The 12,877-nt window shown below is 34.7% G+C and overlaps 1 protein-coding gene and 1 pseudogene across 1 annotated transcript; one reads left to right on the top strand and one right to left on the bottom strand.

Annotated features, from left to right (window-relative positions):
• Positions 1 to 8,768: 8,768 nt before the first annotated feature.
• On the bottom strand, positions 8,769 to 10,432 carry LOC107479874 (myb-related protein 305). Its single transcript, XM_016099969.3, has 3 exons — positions 10,250 to 10,432; positions 10,050 to 10,179; positions 8,769 to 9,956 (listed from the first exon to the last, which is right to left on the bottom strand). Exons 1-3 carry the CDS (start codon positions 10,380 to 10,382, stop codon positions 9,227 to 9,229), a joined length of 993 nt encoding a protein of 330 aa, XP_015955455.1. The 5' UTR covers positions 10,383 to 10,432; the 3' UTR covers positions 8,769 to 9,226.
• Positions 10,433 to 12,429: 1,997 nt separating this feature from the next.
• The window catches only part of LOC110278681 (GDP-fucose transporter 1-like), a 989-nt pseudogene continuing 541 nt past the window's right edge, over positions 12,430 to 12,877 (top strand).

The raw sequence follows: 12,877 nt of genomic DNA, 5'->3' as shown, positions 1-12,877 counted from the left end.
GAGTGATTTTTCATCCATTATTCTCATGCTTATTCATAAAAATCGCATGTTTTACGTTTTTCTTCCTGATTTTGTGCTATGATTGAAAACATGCTTCTTTGGCCTTATATTTGCTAATATTAATCCCATCTTATTACCATTCGATGTCGTGATATGTGTGTTAAGTGATTTCAGATATCACAGGGCAGGAATGGCTTAGAGGATGGAAAGGAAGCATGCAAAAGTGGAAAGAATACAAGAAACTGAAGGAATTGCTAAGCTGTCTAGCCTGACCTCTTCACACTCAAATGATCATAACTTGAGCTATAGAAGTCCAAATGATGCGGTTTTAGTTGCGTTAGAAAGCTAACATCTAGGGCTTCGATTTGATATATAATTCGTTATAGTGGCCATACAACTAGGCGACGCGAAAGCATGCTTCACGCGGACGCATCGCTGTGACAAAAAACCAGCGTGACAGATTTCGCAATCAGCAATTTCTGGGCTATTTTTGACCCAGTTTTCGGCCCAGAAAACACATATTAGAGGCTATAAAGTGGGAGAATCCATCCATCAATTAAAAATAGACAGAATACAACATTCATAATTCATAATTTTAGGTTTAGATGTAGTTTCTAGAGAGAGAGGCGCTCTCCTCTCAGGTTTTAGGATTAGGATTCCTCTTAAAGGATTTATGTTTTCTTCTTCTCAATTTCCAGGTTCAATGTTCATTTTATTTATTTTCTCAATTTGGTTTATGAACTCTTTATGTTTAGATTGATTTTCTTATTTAATATAAATTTGAGGTATTTCATATTTATTATTTTAATTTAGATTTTTACACTCTTAGCTTTGGTTGAGTAATTAGTAACACTTGAGTTATCAAAATCAGATTTTGATTGAAATTGGAATTCTTTGCTGATTAATTTGTACTCCGATAACTCTAGTCTTTCCATAGGAGTTGACTAGGACTTGAGGATCAAATTAATTAGTCCGCTTGACTTTCCTTTATTTAGTAAGGGCTAACTAAAGTGGGAGCAGAGTCCATTTCTCATCACACCTGATAAGGATAACTAGGATAGGACTTCAATTTCTTATACCTTTCCAAGAGTTTTATTTGTTATTAATTTAATTTCTTACAATTTACTTTTCTTGTTCAACCTATTTAAAATCCCCAAAAAAAAGTATTTTCCATAACCAATAATAAAACACACCTCCCTGCAATTCCTTGAGAAGACGACCCGAGGTTTGAATACTTCGGTTATAAATTTTATTGGGTTTTGTTACTTGTGACAACCAAAACTTTTGTACGAAAGGATTCTCTGTTGGTTTAGAAACTATACTTACAACGCAATTATATTCTTGTGAATTTCTTTACCGATAGAAAACCCGTTCGTCACCGCCCTCCACCACTTCTTGCTACAAGTCCCTCTGCCACCATATTATCCCCTCTAATCTCCTCCTTTCTTCCTCTACCTTTACTGCCATAGTACTTGGAAATTCCAGAATCCAGATCTAGTGTTCTGCTATGAGTTTCTGTCACAATCAATTGGTACAATTCCACTTTCAGAATTGCACTACCACTATCTATCTCCCCTTATGGAATAGTCGGTTTCTTGTTATTCTTTATTGGCAGATCTATGGAGTTCTGTAACATCCTAACTTTTAGCACCTCATGATCGCACTAAAAGTCCTGGCATTACCTATCTCTACTCCTTTGATTTCATACTATATTTATTTAATATTGAGCATTCACGAATATAAACCGAATATTTAACTATGAAAACGAAAAGTCTTTTTCTTTTAACCATGTAAACACATCAGTATAATAACATAATATAATACATATATATTGTTATTCATTCCATTCTCAAAATACAAGTCCTCCCCCTCTAGAAACTCAAAATAACAAACGGCGAATGGGTAAAATCTCAACTAAAACAACAACAGAAAAATACAACACATGTATACATAAAGCTTTATAGATCGGTCACGGCTTCGCGCCAAAACTTCCTGAATCTATCACTGAAAAGAAAAATCTGTAGGGGGTGAGAACATTGTCTTCACAGGTTCTCAGCAGGGAAGAAAATACCATCAAAGCAAAGCGATACTTGCAAATAGAATTAATTTCATTATAAAACAGTTTATCCTTGAAATAACTTTTTGGAAAAGCTTTATGAAAAAACTTATTTTGAAAAGTCGTAAAGAAAACTTCTTTAGTTTACAAATCAGTAAAGTGAATAGTTTGAAGAAATGAAACTACCAACAACATGCCTAAGGGCTTCCTATCCAACATACATCGCTTACTCATATTCAACTAATACCTAAATTAGAGTAATGACAGTGCCTAGTCCATCCTGCCTCAACCTCCATCACCACATATCAGAAACAACCCTCAGCGTCACCGTCACCATCATGAAGAATCACTCAGTTGTCAAACACAGACAAAACAATGTAAAACATACACAAATAAAGAGTACAAATAGAACAATTAGATCAAATAACAGATAGATACAATTACTCAATTAGAAAAACTAAGAATAAGATTCATACCCAAACAATACACACAAATACAAATGATGCATGCCTGCACTATGGCTAATGAGCTCATCTATCGGTTATACAGCCAACCCACATGTCCAGTAGCAAACCCTAGACAGTCCCTGTGTGCGCGCATCTGTCAAGAGGAATTTTACATCTTCATGGAGGAATATCTGGAAAGGTATAAGTGTTCGCCACAACTTGCGACGCATGGTCAACATTCCAACTGGGAGCAAGTTGGACAAAACCACAATCCTTGCATTTACCTCAAAAGCTCAAATATCAACTGGGAGTAAGCGGGACATAACCACAATCCTTGCATCTATCCTAGGATCTCAAACTATAATCCGAAATAAGTGGAATCACTCCACTGCATCTACCCAAGCAGGTGTACCTTATTAGACTTAGTCTCATTGTCATGCTTATCCTCAATCGCATTCCACATAATCAATTAACATCACCCCTCTTCATCATAATCATTCTATCTCAACCACATCCCGGAGCAAGCAGAATCAAGCCCGAAGTAATTCTAACATGATTAGTCCCGTTTTTCCTCGGCCCGCAACAGTAGTGATTGCATCCATAGCTCCGCTTACTTCCACAACAATAGAAACAACTTTAATTGGAATATGAAACCTCGATAACTCAATCCTAAATCATCAATGTCGCAAAATCCTTAATAACATACAATAGAATACTAACGGCAAGGGTTCCGAAATAGAGATACTTACTGCAACAAAAGAATGAAGTAGAAGCAACCTCTGAACATATTCGGTAGCAACTCTGACAACTATCCCAAGCAACAACGGCGACCAGAAGTTTGGTGACAGCAACTGTAACATCCATGCAGTAACGATAATGTTCTCGGAATTCAAAAGAACGAAAACCAGAAGTAAAACCCTTATCGGCAGTGGATCTTGGCAACGACAGCACTGTTTTTCGGTGACAGTGACTACTTCTCCCTCTCCCATTCGTGACCCAGCTCGATGGCAGAGGAAGCTGGCATTGATGGTGGAGGTCTACGATGAAGACGACGATGGCGGCTTCCCTTGACGATGACGACGGTGCGAACAGCAACAGCGGCGGCGATGAGCTTCAACTGCGATGAGGAACGGCAGAACATGTAACACCCCGTTACCCTAAGCCTTACCTCGTGCCGTAAAGCGAAGGATAACAAAGTGTCACGACAGTTTTAAGGCTCCATTTAAAGAAATGGTAATACTAGAAGCCCGATGAAGGAATAAAAGCTCAATTTGCGTAAAGCATAATTACCAAACGCAAAGTGTTCACACATGAAAACTAAATGTATAGGTATGAATAGAACAAGACATAATATATAAAACCTTGTAGATAGCTCCAGGATACACAATGTAATAATTAAATTAAAGAAGATATATATAAGTATAAAATACAAAAGAGGAATAGTTACAGCCTGCGGAGTTTAGGCTGGCTAGTCAAACTGAATACTGCATAGATTTGAAGTTTAAAATAGCTTATACAACTTATCTCTCAAATCAATTCTCTAAGGCCATAAAGTCTAAAACAGAAAGGTGAGAGAGAGTACTACAACAAAATAATCAAAAACACCAAAAGAGAGCATAAGATCCTCCGCTCGTTACCATTTCGCAACTCACCGAGGTGGGTCACGACCTGCATCTGAAAAATATCAACAACATATGGTATGAGAACCGGAGGTTCTCAGTATGGTAACAGTTCCCAATATGTAAGATGTAAGGTTTCGGGACGCCGAAGACAATCCTAGAACTTCACATCAATACTGATTTTCAAGCTTAACAAAAATAAACAACTTAAACCATAAACCAAAAACCCTAAACAAGGTTATCTAAACTTAGGGGATTTTTAACTAATATCAAATCACACCGCTGTATCCCACAACCGTCACCAACCTACCCTCTACACAATCACAAATAATACAAGCAAGTAAAACACAAGTAATATACATGTACAGTAAGTAAAACAACTAGCAAATAAGCATGTTATTCATTTAGGCAATAGATGCAATTAGGCAAAGCAAACAAAACACATAGAAGATGCACATGATGAATGCCTGTCCTATTGGCTCGTGATATCACTTGTCGGTCCATAAATGCCAATCCGACACACCCTTTCGGATGTCGCCTTTCTGCCACGTCCAAGGATATAGCGCCTGGCATGCTTTTGTATCGTTTCGAGGATATAATGTCTGGCACACTTGCATGCTCTAAGAATATAGTGCCTGGCACACTCTTGGGCAGAGAAGGAAAACAACAACATATGGTATATATATCATAAATCGTTCCAAGGATATAGTGCCTAGCACACTATCATTCCAAGGATATAGTGCCTGGCACACTTTCCACCTCCAACAAGTCCATCAACCTCAAATCATCACCAGTCATCACCATTTTCTCATCTCAATCCACTTTCAATCCTCAAGTCTCAACATTCCTAGGATATAGTGCCTGGCACACTCTCCTTCAATATCTATCAAGCTCATCATAACCATCATCAGTTCTTAATTCCATAAGTTACCATCCATTCACAAGTTCTTAAGCCATTGTCAATCACACACTTCGCTAGTTCACCCACAACTTATGAAACCTAAGTTGCCGTCTTCTAAACTCATACAGAAAATTACCAATTTAGCTCACTAACCCATCTTTATTAGTCCTAAGGTCTAATTACTAGTTAGCAATTTTAAATAGAAGATAAAGAAGTTTGGAAAGATAGAGAACCCTTTACAAGTGAAGAAAAACCATTTTTTAGCAAAACAGGATGTATGCGTACGCATGCACTCCCAGACTTAGAAAATTTTGCAAAGTTACAGAAATCAGTTTTAAACCCCCAAACTTTAAACATTTATAACTTGCTCTACAAAAATCCATTTTCATCAAACTTTATATTAATTTAAAGATCTTTGAATGAACGTTAATTTAAGACAAATTTCAACTAATTTCAAAAATTAAGGCTCAAGTTATGATCCGTCAAAGTTCACCAAAAATCAAGTTTTACACAAAAACATCAAAGTTATCAAATTTCTAAATTCCATAACCAAAATAAACCAAAACATATCCAAACATCATAAAACACTACCACAAACTACCCCTTACCATTTTATTGTACTTTCATCACTTCCACACCTAATTCACTCAACCTTTCCACCATAAATCAACATAAATACATAATTTCCAATTTAAGATCTCAATCATCAATAATTTGTACAATTCAATCATCATAAACATCATTCATCACCTATCATCATAAATCCTCTTCATCATCAAACATAATTTCACATATAATTAATCATACATCAACATCATTCAATCCTATCTTAGGGTCAACTAGCCTAAGTGTCCAGAAACATTACATATTACATAAAGAAAACTGAAACCATACCTTGGCCGATTCTCAAAATGCACCAAACACTAAAATAAAGCCACCAAGCTCGATCCAAAGCTTCAAACCAACTCCAGCAAACACCAAAACTCAATCTAACATCACATAACATACAAACATCAAACCTAGGATTTACAAAAATAACTAAACATAATAATTTAGTGAGACCTTACCTTACCCAAAGAGATTAGAGGCAAACCCTAGCAATATTTCAATGCTAGATCACTCCTAAATAAACAAAACCACAAAATCTACTCAAGAACTAGAACAAAAAAATGCAGAACTATTTCGAATGGAAACTGGAGCATAGATTTCGAACCACTTTGTTTAGACAAAAACAAAGAACTCGGCAAGAATTTTGCATGGCCGCAAAAGGCTCGTCAATCGGAGTTCTGTAACTTAAGTTATGGTCACCGGAAGGTGGATGTGAATAGTGACCAAACCCTTTTGCTCTCTTCTCTCTCAAGCTGCACCCCCTTTCTTTGTTTTAGGGCAAAAATGAGCTGAAAACTCATTAAACATACATATTGGGCCTTATACCCGGTTTGGATCCGGTCCAACCCGTTAGGGTTTTAAGTACGTTTGGCTCACTTTGGGCCAAAACTTTTAGAATTAGCGCCCGATTTCTGATTCTAAATTATTTTTTATCCTTTCAAAACAATAAAATCAATTTTTAAAATCTTTTTTTTCCAATACACGGTACTGATCAAACTAAATCTAGTATTGTCGGCTTAAGCTCCGGTACCCGTTTTTATAAAAATTTTCCACAAAAAATGCATTTTCCAATTTAAAAAAATTTATTGAAATCAAATTTCACCTTTATATTTAAAAAAAAACATTTCTATATTTTCAAACCAGTTTCGGGTAGTTAAAAATTATTATTTTATTAAAGCGGTTATACATTAAAATTCCGGTTCTTACATAACAACACCATTCTTCCACTCCTCTAGCTCTTTCCTCTGCGTCAACACCAGCGACAATGGTGGCAAGCAGCTTGGTGACGACAGTGAGGCCCACCGGCGCCAGTACGTCCCCCTTTCTCTCTTCTTTGTCTCTGTTTTCTGTTTTTCTTTTCTAAATGAGGGGCAGCTACAGTTTCTTTGGATGATGGGAAAATATGTGTGTTTTAGGGTTAGTGTTATATAAAAATTAGGGTTTTGTTAGTTCTAAATCAAATTAGGTTATATTTTATTAACTTTAAAATCTAATTTGATCTATCAAAATTACTTTAAAAAATATTACTTAATTATCAATTTATTAATTGCCTTTTAATCAAGTATTTTAATTTAAAATTAGAGATAATACAATTAATTTTTTTTGCTCATAAAAATTAAAGTATTAAATTCTAAAATCTCAATTATTTAAACTAAATCATATAAAATTCTTATTCTTTTATAACTACTAAGCTTTATAATTTAAATATAAAAAATTACTCAATAATTATAAAATTAAGTAAAATTTCTATTTTAATCATCAAAACTTGATTTAATTACTTTTTAATAAAATAATTTCTAAAAATAAAGTGTTTAACGAATAAATAGATTGAATTAGCTCAAAATAAAATTTTCCAAAAATTTTGGGTCTTACAAATTCACTGAATCTTACAAACAAATGGGTCTTTATTGTTTCTCTCCCGATGCTCGATTCATCGTCGTAGCCGTTGATTACCACCTCATCATTTAGGACACTCTCTCTTTCAAGATTTTTCAAACACTCGCTCCATCACCTCAATTTCATTCATTCTCCTTTTTCTTTTTTATTGTGAATTTGTATTAGAATTCTAAAATCTTTGATTTTGTTTTGTGGATTTAGCTTCTTTTGTGAACTGTGACTTTATTGGGTGTAATAATGTGAGGGTTTAGATGATTTTTTTGGAATATGGAGTTGCATTTAGGTTTTTCTATTTGTAATTTCTGTTAGTGTATATTGAAATTTTCAGTTTGAGTGTGGCAAGTGCTATGACAGTGAAAATGGAAGAGGAGGAAAAAAGATCAAAGGAAATAGTATGATGGCAAAGAGACTTGAGCAAAAAGTAATAAAAGGTGGGAAGGAGATGGAAAGGGGAAGAAGAGGGAAAAGTGGTGGAGGGTGGGGGAAGAAGAGAGAGAGACAGATGAAGATAGGGATGAAAAAGAGGATAATAATAATGATGAGGGGTGAATGATGATGCCACGTTCACGTGACAGAAGTGGTGCTACATCAGCAGTTAGTATGTGAGTCATCAACAGTTAGTATGTTGACTCACGTCAAAAATAGACTAAAAGACTAGTATGTCATTCGAAGTTCAATCTAAAAGTTTAAATTAGTGCATTTAAAATTTCAAAGATTAAATTAATGTACGAACTAAATCTGAGAGACTATTTTTGAAATTTAGTCGGTTTAGAGGTATAAACAGAGTAAAAATTTTGTGGGGATACATGGGATGAAAAAAAAATGCCACCATTGAAGAAGAACAAAGATGTGTTGAAGTGGAAGGGTTTAAGAGAATTAACGTAGCAATGGCGAGAGCAATTCGTCTCCAGCCTTAGCATGGCGAGAAGAAGAGAATCTCTTTTCTCTCTCGCTTTTGCGTTTGGTGTTTTTGGGGGTTGGTTGGGAGACATGCATGTGAGATAAGTCAATGCTTTTTCACTTTTTATTTTGGTCTTTTCTTTTTACAAGGCACCGTGGTTGTTGGAAAATGGAGATACATATATCTATGTATATAAGCAAAATTAAAACATCATCACCATCATCATCATCATCATTCAAATTAAAACCACCGCATGCATATATACATAGTCAAATATCTTCAAACTCAAACTAGCTATAGCTGATTAATAAAAAGTTAAAAACATACACACATGCATACATACATAAATGGAACATATATAATAATACAATAATGTATCCATTATTATCATTCTCATCATTCAAAAACCTCCTTTTGTACAGTCAAATATATTGCAAATTGAAGCTGCTTTGCTTTATAATCCCCCATTCAAAATCAAACTTTGCTGCTAGCTATACTTGCAATAATAGCCTTTATTATTTCCATCACTTTCCCTTTTCCCACTAAAAAACACCCCAATAATAATAAAATTACACACATTTTGTAAATATAATGTATACATATATCACATTCACTCACTCGTTCACTCGCGTTCCACAATCTTTACAAATCAGCAATCAAAAATCAAAGAAAGAAAAAAGGGAGCAATCTCTGCAAAGTTTCAGAAAGCCTGGCCTGGAATTTCACCCAAGTTAGAGAAGTCATTTAGAAAAAAGGAAAAAAGAGAGTATGCATGTAGGGACACATCAGAACCTTCTCTCACAAAGGAAAAGGAGAAAGAGCACTAGTTTTATTTGATGAAGAATTTGGTGCAAGTTCTTGTTCCCCACCAATTGGGCCTTCAACATTGTCCCAAAAGAGAAAGTTAGGACATTGTTGGTGTGTGGATTCAACCCATGCATTCAACTGATCTTGTTGCCTCTGCAATTGCAAGCAGTCTAGAGCCCCATCTCCTACCTCCTCCATGCTACAAGATTGCACCTCAACCGGTACCATGCTCTCCACGTTCTCTATCAATGGCGGCAGATAGTTGGTTGTGTCCAATCCCACAGCAACTGCGAAAGTTGTTGATGGAGGAGCAGCAAGTGCTTGAACTGGGTTCTGGTGGTGGCTCAAGTTCCATGTTTCAGAACTCAAACCAACATTAGCATCTTGGAATATTTGATCAACTCGTAAACTGTTGTCTGTTGTGGTCCCATCTAGTGAACTAGTGTCAAACATAAATAGTGGGTATGTTGAAGAGAACAAGGATTCTTGATGAAGTGGTTGCTTTGGTGTTAGATTATCTTGATGATGATCTAGTAGTTGATTGGAATTAGTATAATTATTATAGCTGAAGTGAGAAGAATGATCCACACTAGTTTGTGAAGATGCATTATTTGTTGCCGCTGAAGAAGGCTTTCTTATCTTCTTCTTGATCCACGAATTCCAGTAGTTCTTTATTTCATTGTCAGTTCTACCAGGCAAGTGGCTTGCAATGTGCGCCCATCTGCGTGCATTATTATTGTTTCACAAATTCAACAAAAAATAACAAGAATCAAAATCTGAGAACGAAAAGAGTGATGAGAAGAATTGAAATTACCTATTGCCTACGACACCATGGAGACTTATGATTAACTTCTCCTCCTCTGGTGTAAACCTGCCTCTTCTAATATCAGGCCTCAAATAATTAATCCATCTCAGCCTACAACTCTTTCCACACCTTTGAAGCCCTGATAGATCATGCAATTAATACATATTGAAACCAAATGAAAAGAATATAGTAATCGATAATGGATGTACCAGCTTTCTCAGGGACTTCACTCCAACAGCCATAGCCATGAGTGGTAATGTAACGAATGAGTTTCTCGTCTTCCTCAGGGGACCAAAGGCCTCTCTTAACCTTCTGTTGGTTGCAGCACGAATGGTGACCCATTGCATTAATGAATGTGTAATATAATACCTGGATCGCGATTGGATCTTCTTTCTAACTCTCCTTAAAAACAAGAGAGGGAAAGTACAGATCAGAGCCGGAATATATAATCCACAACCAGATGGGACGGGACCCACAACTTCTCCATCTAACTCTGAAATGACCCTCCATCAGATTTACTACTCCTTCTACTATCTACTACTATACCTAGTCCCTCTAATTTCTACGTACTATAAGTAATAGAATACTGTTACGTTGTTAATTAGTTACTCCATGCATCCCCTTCTTCCTGCTATTTCCGATCTCCGTTTTCCCAACAACTAACCTCATCACATATCCTGAAAGTGACACACATGTCATTCCTATCACCTTGTTTACACTACTACTTCATTCCGTTTTTTCCCTAACACTATTATTATTAACCATCAACTTAATATTACTAAACGCCAAGGCTAAGCCAATATAGTTCATATTTCCTAAGCATCAGCACTCGAATTTAATTATTTATATAATTATATTATGTTTACACCAAAAATTAACTATCAAATCATAAAATATATATTAAAAATAAATTAAACAATATATATATATATATATAATTTTATTTGATAACTGATTTTTTGTGTGTATACAGTATTGTTATTTTTATAATCGATCTTAATTAATATCTTATGTACATACATCAACACACATGATATATAGATTATACATGCCAAGATGAGAAAGTACATTAAGGCACATAGATAGTGCGTGTATGTATACATGTATGCATGTGTGTTGTATAATCAGGTCAGGTGCTTGTTACCCTACTTGCTAGCTAGCTCAATATCAGAAAAAAAAAAAAAAAAGGAAATTGATTGTGCAAACATGCATGAACCTTCCAGGAAAAGATATAATCTTATTTTCGTCTACTTTACAAACATGAAAATGAAATCTTTAAAATATAATTTTGCTTTCTTCTCACTTAAAATAGCCCTGATTAAACATTCAAAATGTTTACATCTCAAGGCAGCAGGATGATATCTTTAATTAAATTTTAGTAAATGTGTATTGCTGACGGTGTTTGTGCATCATATATATATATGTATTCGGAAAGCAATTGACATTTTGTTAATTCTTTAGTGTATATTTCATGGCTTCCAGGAGAATCCTGAAGGCAATACATATCCATACACGTGTGAGAAGACAGAAAAATAACAAGTTCGTTGCTTTATGATTTATGATTTAAGCAATCCCAATTCTTTTCTTTTATTGATTTGATGTTGTGTATGTTTAATTTAATTTAGAAGAAATCGTGCGAATATGAATGATATCGTGATCTACATGTAACATGATTGTCGTCAAGCCTGCTTTCATATATGAAACCAAGTTTCACTCTATATATTTCGGCAATTGAAAAAGGCTAGGACCCATATGCACACGTTTACGGGTAGTTTGATTACTCCATAACAATAAATTCGATCGATCAATTTAATTGGTTTTAAATTTGTCGGATAATTGGGTCTAATATATAAGATTCAACTAAACGTATTCTTAATTGGTTTAGATATGATTTTATAGTTGCAAAATTCGAAACAAAACGATTATTCAATTATTTTTTATTATATTAAAAAAGTATATATATATATATATATATATATGCGCACGCGCGTGTTTGAATTAAAAAATTAAAATGAACAAATAAAAAAAACAAAAGACCAAATCATAAATTTAAAATTAAAAATAAATAAATAAGGTATTAATCGAGTAAGGGTGAATTTCATAATTGTTAATAGAGTTAATATAAGAATGGTGTGATTTTATAGGAATGGCGTTTAAGTGATTTTACAATAATTAATTAGTTTGGTTGTCAAAATTCAAGTTAAATGAAGAATTGATATTAATAATTTGAATGACCTAATTTATTTCATCCAATAACTATTAGCTTTATCATAGAAGATTACTTACCCGGGAGAGTAGAATTTAATATATAATAAACTATCATTTGTATCTATAAATTTTACGACGCTAATAAAAATATCCATAAAACAAAGAAATTAATGTTATATCTATGGAAGATAGGTTTTTTACAATAAAAATATTCAAATTCTAATTTTTTGTTGATTTTTTAATAAAATTTTCAAATTACCCCACCGTTTATCTTCTCCTCTAAATTCTAAACTTTCACAATCCTCACCACCACCGGCACCTGATTATTATTGCCTTATCCTCTCCACAAAATTTTCTATCCTTATAGTCAGTTACACACTCTTCTTTAGTCTCCTCGCCATCATCAACAAGTACGACGTCATTCAATTCAACTACGCTGACTTCTTAACTGCACTCCAATATCTCACTTCCACTGTTGGCGTCTACCTTCTCGGTAAATTTGGGTTCGTCCACAAGGACCCTTTCACTATCGACACCACCAAGCGCTTCTTTCCCACTGCACTCGTTTTCTTTTTCGCCATCTTCACCAACACCAACCTCCTCCGCCACGTCAATGTCGACACCTTTAT

Source organism: Arachis duranensis, chromosome 3 (genome assembly GCF_000817695.3).
Source record: "Arachis duranensis cultivar V14167 chromosome 3, aradu.V14167.gnm2.J7QH, whole genome shotgun sequence".
Taxonomy (NCBI): domain Eukaryota; kingdom Viridiplantae; phylum Streptophyta; class Magnoliopsida; order Fabales; family Fabaceae; genus Arachis; species Arachis duranensis.
Note: the sequence above shows the minus strand (reverse complement) of the source record. Positions and strands in the feature narration are given on the sequence as shown.

Bases quoted from the DNA above. Each gene is read 5' to 3' on its own strand.
- LOC107479874 (XM_016099969.3), bottom strand. From the start codon at position 10,382: ATGGGTCACCATTCGTGCTGCAACCAACAGAAGGTTAAGAGAGGCCTT. The intron at 10,180-10,249 runs GTACATCCATTA...ATGATCTATCAG, and splicing joins TGAAGTCCCTGAGAAAGCTG to GGCTTCAAAGGTGTGGAAAG. The intron at 9,957-10,049 runs GTAATTTCAATT...TAATGCACGCAG, and splicing joins CATGGTGTCGTAGGCAATAG to ATGGGCGCACATTGCAAGCC.